At 39.6% G+C, this 12,165-nt stretch overlaps 1 protein-coding gene across 11 annotated transcripts in view; it reads left to right on the plus strand.

The window, feature by feature from the left end:
• The window catches only part of LOC147871480 (uncharacterized), a 42,661-nt gene that overhangs the window by 17,903 nt on the left and 12,593 nt on the right, over positions 1-12,165 (plus strand). For 5 of the 11 annotated variants that reach the window (XM_087361159.1, XM_087361164.1, XM_087361158.1 and 2 more), the window contains 2 exons: positions 1,388-1,568; positions 4,079-4,332. In XM_087361159.1, coding sequence (XP_087217285.1) covers positions 4,117-4,332 — 216 coding nt within the window. In that variant the 5' untranslated portion in view covers positions 1,388-1,568; positions 4,079-4,116. Of the gene's footprint in view, positions 1-364; positions 505-579; positions 973-1,387; positions 1,569-4,078; positions 4,333-12,165 lie in introns of those variants that run through there. The other 6 variants (XR_015538766.1, XR_015538765.1, XR_015538767.1 and 3 more) reach the window with 4 other exon arrangements.

Here is a 12,165-nt window from a genome sequence, read left to right on the forward strand (position 1 = left end):
AACAGCTGCAACGATGCTACTGTGATAACGCGGGAAGTGCCGTTAGTGCATGCGCCATGCTACGTCATTGCTCTATCACATACGCACAGTCGCTTCGCGCAATATAAGGTTTGCTAGCTGTGGGACGAGTGGGAAACTTACTTTTGGGACGCGCCTCGTAGTATTAAGAGAACCTTTTGAGGCAGAAGCAAAAGAATCTCATTGTGATGTAAATACTGCAAATTGAATTACAAATATGTGGTTGCAGAAACGTGCCTGTATGGAAAAATGGCTCGACTGCAGGGGATAGTTTTCTGAATTTTTTAGTTGGTGTTATAGTTTTCAGACTCATTTTTTATTTTTTTTTTCCTCCTCCTTTTATTAGCTAAAGGCCGGGAGATTTTTATGAACACCAAGGATCTTACGGAGAAAATGAACTTCCAGGTTATTTATGGAGATACAGACTCTATCATGATCAACACAAACTGTTTGGATTATGACCAGGTCGTCAGGATAGGCCACAAAGTAAGAAACAGACAAGCCAAATAAGACGTGATTCTCGTTTATAAAGGCCAGGCCTTGAACAACATTTTCATTCTTCCATCCTGTTTGTTATGCTTCATCGTGAGCAAAGGCCACCTTGTGGGTACATTCAGCTTGTCTGTTTTTGTATGTTTCACCTGTCAGTGGTCATATAAACTATTTGTTCTGCCTTATGAAATTTTTGTGAAATTTGGCGTACGCGTTGAGCCGTCGGAGACTTCATCAGACTCGTACGTTTTAATTTCCCACGGTTGGTACTACTAACATGACAAATGCTCAAACTTGTTAGGTGGGATGACAATCCGCTGTGATGGCGTCTTTGCCAAAGGTGGGCGCTGTTGCCCGCGAAGGTTAAGTCTGTGTGCTGAATGGATGTAATAACATTTGGCGTAAACATGGGATTGGAGGCTACACCAAACTCATTCTTTCTAACTTCCTACGGTCATTAATGTGAGTTTGATGTTCAAATATGATGATTATCTGCATTTTTATGTATTTGTTTTGCCATGTGAGTTATGAGTTGTTTTATCCTTTTTTCACTGTTTGTTATACAGGAACTGAACAATTATTTAATCATCAATACTAAATGCTATGAGAAATTGCATGTTACGACAACTGATAGTGCACAATGTTGCACTTAGAAGGTGCACGAGTCATCAGAATTACCTGCACAATTGCCTATCCTAATTTTGAGATTTTTAAATTGGCATAAACGATGTAATGTAATGTTTATCCTCATAAGTGTGAAACGCGTTCCGTACGGCGTCATTTCCCATTTAACACGTGACGCACGACGTTTGAATATGAGGTGACTTCCAGCGGCGTGGCATTAATTTTCATGCTTTCCTTTCCATTCTTCTCGCAGATCAAGGCAGAAGTGAACGAGCTATATCGGCAAGCGGAACTTGACATTGATGGTGTCTTCAAGTACATGTTGCTGTCACAATATCTGGGCTCGCCAGTGGAGAGCTCATCACGCGGCAAGAACTGAAGGGCCTGGGTGTCGTGCGTCGAGACTGGTCACAGCTGTCTGCTGAAGCTGGCAAGTAAGTTACATCACACCATGTGTTTCTTTCATTTCATTTCATACCAAGGAGAAGCTTTCAAAAAGTGGTGAATGTTTTTGATGCTCTTTTATGTATGTGTCCTGTGCCACTATAAAAGTGCTTGTGCTGTTTGACATCAGATTTTGCAGGTGTTTGTCAAGGAGAGAGAGAAAAATAATGGGGATTGAATAATGTGGTTTGCCTGATGGTCACGATAATCATGGAAAGTGAACTTAACTCTTGATTCGTACTCAGAAGGCATCTGTCCCATGCCTAAGTGTGATTAAATTTTTTTAATACTTTATACAGTGTGTTACTTTAATATTCAAACGCCTTGGTGATCCACTCGAATATGCAAAACTTCCTCTTAGAGATAAATAAATGTCCAGGTAATTACATGTTTGTAAGACTTGAGGTTCTCACAGCGGTGAGTATGAAGATATCCGTCTTCTGGGTTATTGCGCTGTGTAGTCTGGTCGATATTAACCAACGTTTCGGAGGTCATACTGCCTCCGTCATCAGAGTATGAAGATTTCTGTCTTCTGGGTTATTGCGCTGTGTAGTCTGGTCGATGTTAACCAACGTTTCGGAGGTCATACTGCCTCCATCATCAGAGTATGAAGATTTCTGTCTTCTGGGTTGTTGCGCCGTGTAGTCTGGTAGATGTTTACCAACGTTTCAGAGGTCATACTGCCTCCGTCATCAGGGCAATGAGTATGAAGATTTCTGTCTTCTGGGTTGTTGCGCTGTGTAGTCTGGTCGATGTTAACCAACGTTTTGGAGGTCATACTGCGTCCGTCATCAGAGTATGAAGATTTCTGTCTTCTGGGTTATTGCGCTGTGTAGTCTGGTCGATGTTAACCAACGTTTCGGAGGTCATACTGCCTCCGTCATCAGAGTATGAAGATTTCTGTCTTCTGGGTTGTTGCGCTGTGTAGTCTGGTCGATGTTAACCAACGTTTTGGAGGTCATACTGCGTCCATCATCAGAGTATGAAGATTTCTGTCTTCTGGGTTATTGCGCTGTGTAGTCTGGTCGATGTTAACCAACGTTTCGGAGGTCATACTGCCTCCATCATCAGAGTATGAAGATTTCTGTCTTCTGGGTTGTTGCGCCGTGTAGTCTGGTAGATGTTTACCAACGTTTCAGAGGTCATACTGCCTCCGTCATCAGGGCAATGAGTATGAAGATTTCTGTCTTCTGGGTTGTTGCGCTGTGTAGTCTGGTCGATGTTAACCAACGTTTTGGAGGTCATACTGCGTCCGTCATCAGAGTATGAAGATTTCTGTCTTCTGGGTTATTGCGCTGTGTAGTCTGGTCGATGTTAACCAACGTTTCGGAGGTCATACTGCCTCCGTCATCAGAGTATGAAGATTTCTGTCTTCTGGGTTGTTGCGCTGTGTAGTCTGGTCGATGTTAACCAACGTTTCAGAGGTCATACTGTCTCCATCATCAGAGTATGAAGATCTCCGTCTTCTGGGTTGTTGCGCTGTGTAGTCTGGTAGATGTTAACCAACGTTTCAGAGGTCATACTGCCTCCGTCATCAGAGTATGAAGATTTCTGTCTTCTGGGTTATTGCGCTGTGTAGTCTGGTCGATGTTAACCAACGTTTCGGAGGTCATACTGCCTCCATCATCAGAGTATGAAGATTTCTGTCTTCTGGGTTGTTGCGCCGTGTAGTCTGGTAGATGTTTACCAACGTTTTAGAGGTCATACTGCCTCCGTCATCAGGGCGATGAGTATGAAGATTTCTGTCTTCTGGGTTGTTGCGCTGTGTAGTCTGGTCGATGTTAACCAACGTTTTGGAGGTCATACTGCGTCCGTCATCAGAGTATGAAGATTTCTGTCTTCTGGGTTATTGCGCTGTGTATTCTGGTCGATGTTAACCAACGTTTCGGAGGTCATACTGCCTCCGTCATCAGAGTATGAAGATTTCTGTCTTCTGGGTTATTGCACTGTGTAGTCTGGTCGATGTTAACCAACGTTTCAGAGGTCATACTGCCTCCGTCATCAGGGCGATGAGTATGAAGATTTCTGTCTTCTGGGTTATTGCGCTGTGTAGTCTGGTCGATGTTAACCAACGTTTCGGAGGTCATACTGCCTCCGTCATCAGAGTATGAAGATTTATGTCTTCTGGGTTGTTGCGCCGTGTAGTCTGGTCGATGTTAACCAACGTTTCAGAGGTCATACTGCCTCCGTCATCAGGGCGAAGATGTATATTCATCGCCCTGATGACGGAGGCAGTATGACCTCTGAAACGTTGGTAAACATTGACCAGACTACACAGCGCAATAACCCAGAAGACAGAAATCTTCAATTACATGTTTGTCAAAAAATGACTGCTGTTTGTAGTGAGAAAGAACTAGTGGGAGCAATACAACGTTTGCTGCTAATGCTAGTTCTAAACCTGCAGTGAACTCAGCGTATCATGTTTAATCGTGCTCGTTCAACTGTCAGTTTCTAATTGTCTAAATAGTTTAGTATGTGTCACTATTCATCTTCTTGTCAGGTACATTCTACAGCAGATCCTGTCAGATCAAAAAGCTGATGAGAGACTCTCACAAAAATCCATGGGCATCTGGAGAGACTGAGAATGACCCAGTGCCTCTGACATTGCTTACAACCACAAAGCAGCTCACCAAGAATCCAGAAGAGTACGCAGACAAGAACAGTTCGCCCCACGTACAGGTGGCGTTAAGACTTGATCGGCATGTTGGACGGAAATTGAAACAAGGCGACACTGTCACTTACATCATTTGTGAGGTGAGACTGAAGAGTGTTTTGTTGGTTGACATTTGAGATTCATGGTGTTGAGGTTGCTGCCTCCATTTTCATTTCTGCAGATGGAGGCAGTATATTCCTCTGAAGTGTTGGTATCTACCTAAAAGTCTGTATAGCTTCGCAATGCAGAAGGCAATATCAGGATTGTGTTAGTTGCTTTCTTATATCAGAAATGTAAAGAAACGACCATCGTTCAGGAGGCTATATTTTGAAAACTATATTTATAACCAAAATTTATTATCTTGAGCGAATATTACTAAAGTGATTACATGTTATGATGGAAGTGAAACTGTTTTCACTGAACAGAATTGAGTAGTTTGTTTCTCCAAAGTTAAATATTTAATTTCCCAGAATATTATTGTGGTTTATGTGTTAATTTTCTGTACTGTCCTGAGATCTTACGGAATGCTTGGGAATCACGGAAAGTAACTCAGAATGACAACATTAATAATATATCATGTTTTTTTTATAATTTTTTAGCATTTCACTATTGGGGATTATTGTATAGTCTAAACCAGGGGTGGCCAACCCAAATGATCTTTCAGGCCATTTTGGAAATGCATCATAACTCCGCGGGCCACATATAAAATTACGTATCCCCATATTAGATTTAGATACACTATAGACATTTTTTTGAGTGAAAAATTGAAACATAATGAGTTATTATTATTGTGTTTACTATTATTCTTACATGTAAACATAGATAATATAATAATAATAATGAATAAAAGAGGCAATATCTGTCATATATTCGCAAGAATATTATTTTAAAATCAAAGTTAATTTTTTCTCATAATTTCGACAGATAATTTTTGAATATATGGATGCACAAATAATGTATTTTTTTAATACATTGGTTTTCACTACTTTGGCCATTATAAAATAAATATATTTTGTAAAAGTGTGACGAATCTCGCGGGCCGGAAAAATATTCAAGGCGGTTTGGCCACCCCTGGTCTAAACTATGGAGGTTTTACTGTAGTTTTTAGTATTGGCTTTATAACATCCTACTTTGTTATTTTTCTGCATTGATGATAACTGCGCTTAGGAATATTGGACAAAGATTTCATCATTATGTTGAACTGTACCTTTTATAGGATGGAAGTAACCTTGGACACACACAGAGGGCTCCTCTCCTCCTAACTTCCTCGTGAGGAAGTTAGGAGGAGACTAAAATCCGGAAATGCTTGCTACTTCTCGGTTCAAAATATTTTGCCTTCCCGTCTGATTTCTAATGCTACGTTTACACGGCGAGAGTTGAGACCGGCAGTTGGTCTTCAGTCATGTATATGGAGAGAGGTATCGGAGGGTGTTCGGACGTTGAGAGAATGTTGCTACTGTCAGCCTAAGAGATTCTCTGAATTGAGCGAAATATATCTCTAAATGTCGAGCTTCTCTCATGGCTATTTACACGGCGAGGCACTGAGAGTGGCTATAATGAGACTTAACGGAACTCTACATGGAGTTGACAAAGAACTGGAGCCGCCATAGGTCAGTGTGTTTGGAATGGCAGACGAACAGCAACGTGTTGCGGCAGCTGCGGTAAATTTAATTCTCTTGAAGAGGAGGAGACGGAGAACAGTTTGGGTGAAGCCCTGGATTTCACGGCGTAGTAGTCATGGGGCATATTCGCGCCTTGTCAGGGAGTTGTGGGTGGAAGATCTCATCCAGTTACGGAGTTTACTAAGAATGTCGTCGACAGATATAGAAGAAATAGCGACATACTTCTCTCGAGAAACTTCATATTTTCGATGTACGGCCATTGCGATCTGAATGTGTCTGTTGCGCCGTGACCCGACTTTTAGGTCTGTCTCTGTATGATTTTTCAAAAATATTCCACAGACATGTCGATTTGTCACCAATCAAACGTTTCATTTCTTCGGCAGTCTACATCTTCGTTCTCCTCGCCTCCTCCAGTTCTTAACAGTTACCACTAAGGGTCGTAATGCGATATTTAAGCATCATGTTGAGGTACTATTTTAACAACAGAATAAATGTGCGTCCAAGTACACACATACATAGCAATGATATATGATTACTGCTCAAGATAAATGTAAGATGACTCAGAATTTATTTTAATTTCTTATAATGTTTTAATGTAGAGAATATGAAACACGCAACATTGACTATTCAGTTAATGCGCCGAAATAATGTAAAATTATAATTTGTGTAAAAAGTCAAGGGACCGGATGATGAACTAAAACATGCTGCCAAAAAATTGTAAAAATAAAACAAAGTTTGTACAACTTTTTGAGTGGACAGAGATAGTACGCTATTGTCATTGTTACAATCATAAGTTTACTGTCCATTCACATTTTTTCAGATTCTGTCTGTTTCAAAATTTGTGTGGACATTTAGAATTAATGATTTTGGTTTAGTTTGAACAGTGAGAAAGTAATTGGGTTAATTGTTAATGTCTAGAGTATGTTGTGTCATAACAGAATGTACCTGAAAAGCAGAACCACAGTTTGAGAAATATAAAAACTGTATTAAACTTCATAAAAGTATATTGATAACAGTTGTAAAATTCAAACAGTATCAGTATTTCAAATATTTTTCATATTGATACTTTCTGTAAATGCACAAGTTTCAAATTCTCTAGATGCCATTATCTATTTTCTCTTAGATTGCTAAAATCTTTTTTTGTCTACAATTTTTCTTTATTCACAAATATAAGGACCTTCCCCCACACACACACACACACACTAAAAATAGAATCAAAAATGTTTTATGGTTGGGATACAGAGGGTGAGAGCACCAAAATTACCATTTGAAAAAAGCCTTTTTGTTCCATTGGCAGATATTATACACAAAGCCATCGATCATATTAATTTTACTATTTCAGATGAATTCACTGAAGTATTAAAAATATTTTAAAAATTGGCCGTCAATCACAATATAAGATACTTAAAAGATTAAAATATCATTTTACGTTCCTTATCGATTACTCGATTTACATGTGGAACATTTACGACATGTTTCGGCTATCATAGAGCCGTCATCAGGTGTTATGTTATAAACTTTTTAACTGAATTACTGATTTTTACTAATTTTAATGATTTTTAGTTTTCATTCTTTTCATTAAAATTAGTAGAAATCAGTAATTCAGTTAAAAAGTTTATAACATAACACCTGATGACGGCTATATATAGCCGAAACATGTCGTAAATGTTCCACATGTAAATCGAGTACTCGATAAGGAACGTAAAATGATATTTTAATCTTTTAATTATCTTATATTGTGATTGACGGCCAATTTTAATATAATTTTAATACTATGCACTATACTCGTTCCAGAAGAGACATTCCAAAGTTGCTTGATCATTATTATTGCAGAATAAGAGAAACGTGTGTCCAGCGAAAGGCGTCTGGAGGCCGTCGGCATTTTTAAGGAGTAACGCGTCGACTCGTTGGATTGTCCTGAACTTAAATAGATTTACAGAAGATCGTGAACTGAGGTGAGTGAATGCTGTAACAAAAAAAATTGTGCATTATTATATAATTTTCAGCTTGAAGAAAATGCTAAGAGCCTCTTATGAATAGGAAGAATTGTTTTCGGCTCAGTACACTTTCACGTTTAGGCCATGTAGGCAGTCGGGATTTTTGATCATGGACTGTTCAATTTATGCACCCAAGTCTTTGATCACAAAATTGTGGGATAAGTTGTGTGAAGAATTCAATTAAGTATGGTATAACCTTGTCACCCTTGGTGCTCACCGCTGACACAAGGTTCGCGGGTTCAAACGTGACCGAGAATGATGGATTTTTTAAGGGCGATAAAAATCCATAGGACAGCTTCCTTCAGAGGGGGAAATGAAGCCGGCGAGATGTTTCGTAAGCAAAAGTTGCCATTTCTCACCCAAGTCTCTCCTGATTCTCTACTAGATGGCTGTGGCTGTCAAAATCAGGATTGAGTAGAAATTGTGCAGAGTCAGTGGGCTGGTCACTCACTACTCAAAGATGCACACATTTTTTTTTTTATTTATTTAGTGTTCTGTCTGACGACAGGTCCATATGAACAGGATCCTTCCATCCTTTTCTCGGACTGGGACCTGTTCATATACGTTCTTGGCAGATGATCCAGAAGTGGTTTGCCATTGCCTTCTTCTGTGTAATTGTTGGGATGACACGGAGGAAAACTCCGTGTTGCCTAGGCCTCGGCGTTGCCCAACACAAGTTATAAATTCGAACCCGAGACCCCAGGATTACAAGGCCAGCGTTCTAACCGCTAGACCACCGTGGCTATCGATGCACACATATCAAAAAACAAAGGCCTATGCTCTGGAAAAGAGCTTGGGTTAATAATAGCTGGTCCTTCCGTTTATTTGGTCATCTCACGTTCCTTCTTCCTGATGGTTCATAGAGCAGTAGTCTGTGTGGAGGCATTCTGGTCACGTGTTCATACCAATCTTTCCTATATGTGCTGATAATACTGGTGATATATATATATATATATATATATATATATATATATATATATATAAAAAATATTTTGTGGCCCTGAATGAGCTCTTATGAAGAGATGGAAGGGGGAGGGTCATGTGTGTACCTAAGACTTTTCCCCCAAATTATATGCTTATTTTTTTGTTAAAAATGTTCACTGTACTTAAAATAAGAAGCTGTTCGTTTATTAGATTTCGTTTTAAAAAATTTCTTTATATATATATATATATATACGGTAAATTTAAGCGAAAGGCCATGACATACTGTGCATTTTTAATCACACCATTAAATGCTGAAACGAGACGTACGCCTATGGGAGATGAATAATTCAACCTAACCTTCCCTGCGTCACTTTTCTTAAAACAGCTGCGTGCCGACTTCCGATAACACTGCCCACTGTCAAACGACATGGAGCGAAGCTCTCATGAGAAGCTGATAGTCGATCGGTTTATTCGAAATATAACATCCTTTAATGGAAAAACAACAATATTATTGCTCTTTTTAAAGTAACTCGCCACCCCAAAATAACCTGAGAACAATGCTTCTATAAAGTTCGTTTTAATATTATATTTTCCCTTCCACACCAACGTCTTTCGAGTGTTTTGTTCCCTCAAGTTAAGCATTTCTCATCTTTCCTACGCGTGCCATATGACCCGCCCAGCTAATTATCCTTATTTTATAATGCAATTAAAATTTGTTATATTTCAATCGGCACTACGCACACGAGGTCATATGTTCCGTTCCTTGCTGTAATGCACCTACTTTGTTCCACAACACGACAGATTCAGGTGGAGCTGGTAGGATAATATTAAAGTGGGTCTTAAGGAAATTCTTTGTGTGCGGGGGACAGGTCAAATTGTGGTTTTGTGAAGACAGTGACAATTCTTCACTTCCCATAAAAATGAACATTTTCTGGCTGGCTGAGCGACTATCAGCTTACAACGAAGACTGTACTATATGGAGTTACTTAATAACAAATATTGTATGAAAACGTGAAGTAAAAATTAAGTTTAAGAGGTTAACAATTTTAATGCGCACAAATCCACCATCATATTTGACTGCAAGTATAGTTGCGTAATTTGCAGGGGTATCAATGCTACGTGAAACCGTAGCAGAACGAGCTTATGTTTCGGAAAACTATAACCGGGTTCAAAATGCTTCTTTCTCTCCGTTGAGAGAGTCTAAAAGTGAAAGCAGGAACATCAAGCTATATGACGTACTACGTACGTCAATGCTCGCTTGTGTAGTAAGATCAGAATCCAATACAACTCGCAAACAGCGAACAGGCACCGAGGAAATTGGATTACAGCTGACGCCCGGACTGCCTCTAGCGTCACATTTTAAAACTTCTTTTGTGAGAAACGCGTACATCATTTCGCAGATCTTGTCGCATTAGTTAAAACCAGTAACACGAGTCGGATTGCCACATATAACAATAATATGGATGTCAGAGCGTACGCAACCCAGAACTGACATAAGTTCTGTTTTTCAAAAAAAACAAATTACAATGAAACCACAAAACAAAAACCATTGTCATATTTAGTGCTGGAAATGTCCACCTCGTTGAGTTAACCTCTTCCACGTATTTGATGCAATACGGTGAAGAGTTTCTTCAGTCACGGAAATGGTTCACCAGACCAGACGCTGTTCATTTTTTTCGTACAGGACAATCGATAAAAAAACATCCCTAAACTCGTTCTGACAATTAAGATCGAGATGCCAGATAGAGTTCGATAATGAACACTCTTTACGCTCGTAAAAAAAGACGCCCTTCGAACTTCGATTGTTTGAAGACAACTGACGAACTAGTGCGAGCAGGTTACAACATGACGCGACCTGCGTTGGCTTTTGTTTCACTCACAGCGATATTTTCTGTTTACTAATCGAATGGAATCGAAATTCAGGCAACTCTCTCTGTCTACGAACTTTCGATTTACGAACGTCACAATTAAGGCTTTGACCGGGATGTTCTTTTGTTAAATCTTATGTGTTACCGCCTGATTCGACTTCTAATGGTTAAGTGAAAAGTTTTCTTCGCGGTACGGTCTGGATTCGTAAATATTATGAAGACGATCTTCGGCTTCGAAGGGTTAACCAGCTGATTTTCGTAATGGTGAGGTGTAGTGTTTTCTTCGCGGTACGGACTGAATTCATAAATAATATTCAGACGAGATCTTCGGCTTCAAAGGGTTAATTCAAATTTTCTCAAAGTCGCCAATAGATACAGTTCCTTATAAAACAAAATGCCAAACATAATTGTAAGATTTAAATAAATAAACTTTTAAAAATGTATTTATTACAATAATTATCAGAAAGTTACTATATGATAATTTATACGTGGTTTTAATACTTTAAAATGACTGCTAACGTATACGATAAGCTCAGGAATGCAAGATACACTTAACTAACAACGTCTTGGAGTTGTCTGTATACTGAAATACCGCTACTGCGTGACTTTCTGGTCACCTTGTAGTTGTATACGTCGCTGGTTGGTCGCTTCTCGTGCGACTGTGACAGCTGATACTTGATACCCGGACCTACTCAACCTCTACGTCACGGAGCAGGCAAGGAAACCCTATGGACAGGGAAAACACTGCCCGTATACACATCGATGCCTATTGGGCAGGCGTATGACATGACATGACATGTTAATGACAGACCGTGTTCCATCGCATGACGGCGTACAATCAGAGAAGGCACGAATCAGTTGATATCGTCTTCAATATCTGAATCCGGTCGCCGAACAGAACATGAAGACGGCCCCACGGCGTCTCTGCTGTCCGGACTGGCGCCACGACGCGAGATTCTTCCTCGTTTCTTTGCATTTAATATCTCTCTGGTCACTTCAAACAAAAACGAAAGCTGTACACAATTGTTGTTACGGGCTTGAAGGTAAGACGTCTTTTGGAAGAGCTGAGCATAGACGGAAGGATAACATTAATATGGATCTTAAGAGTACTAAGGAGACACGGGGCGAACTGGATTAATCTGACTTAATGACAGAGCCTGGGGGCGGGCTCTTGTGAATGCTGTGATAAAATCCCCGGATTTCAAGTCATATCCATCTCTATCGAGTGATACGTCACTGAAGTTCTAGTTAAAATGTTACTCGAACTACGAAGTCATCGCCACGTATTTCTTAATATGTCAGTTTATATCTCGCATAAATTTAATGTCAATAATTACAATACTTTCTGATTCATCCTCCATCTCTGAGTCAGTCTTTATCAGCTTCTCGTTAGCGTTCTGTTGCTTTGAGCCCTCTTCCATAGAACCTCCTGTTTCGACATTCAAGTTTCCAAGGTACTAATACGACAGTCATTAAAAGTGATGACCTGAAGTAACAGCTTTGATTACACTTAATCCAACAAC

Source organism: Zootermopsis nevadensis, unplaced genomic scaffold, assembly GCF_977971745.1.
Source record: "Zootermopsis nevadensis isolate Lab colony 2312 unplaced genomic scaffold, Znev_1.0 Znev_ptg000053l, whole genome shotgun sequence".
Classification (NCBI taxonomy): Eukaryota; Metazoa; Arthropoda; class Insecta; order Blattodea; family Termopsidae; genus Zootermopsis; species Zootermopsis nevadensis.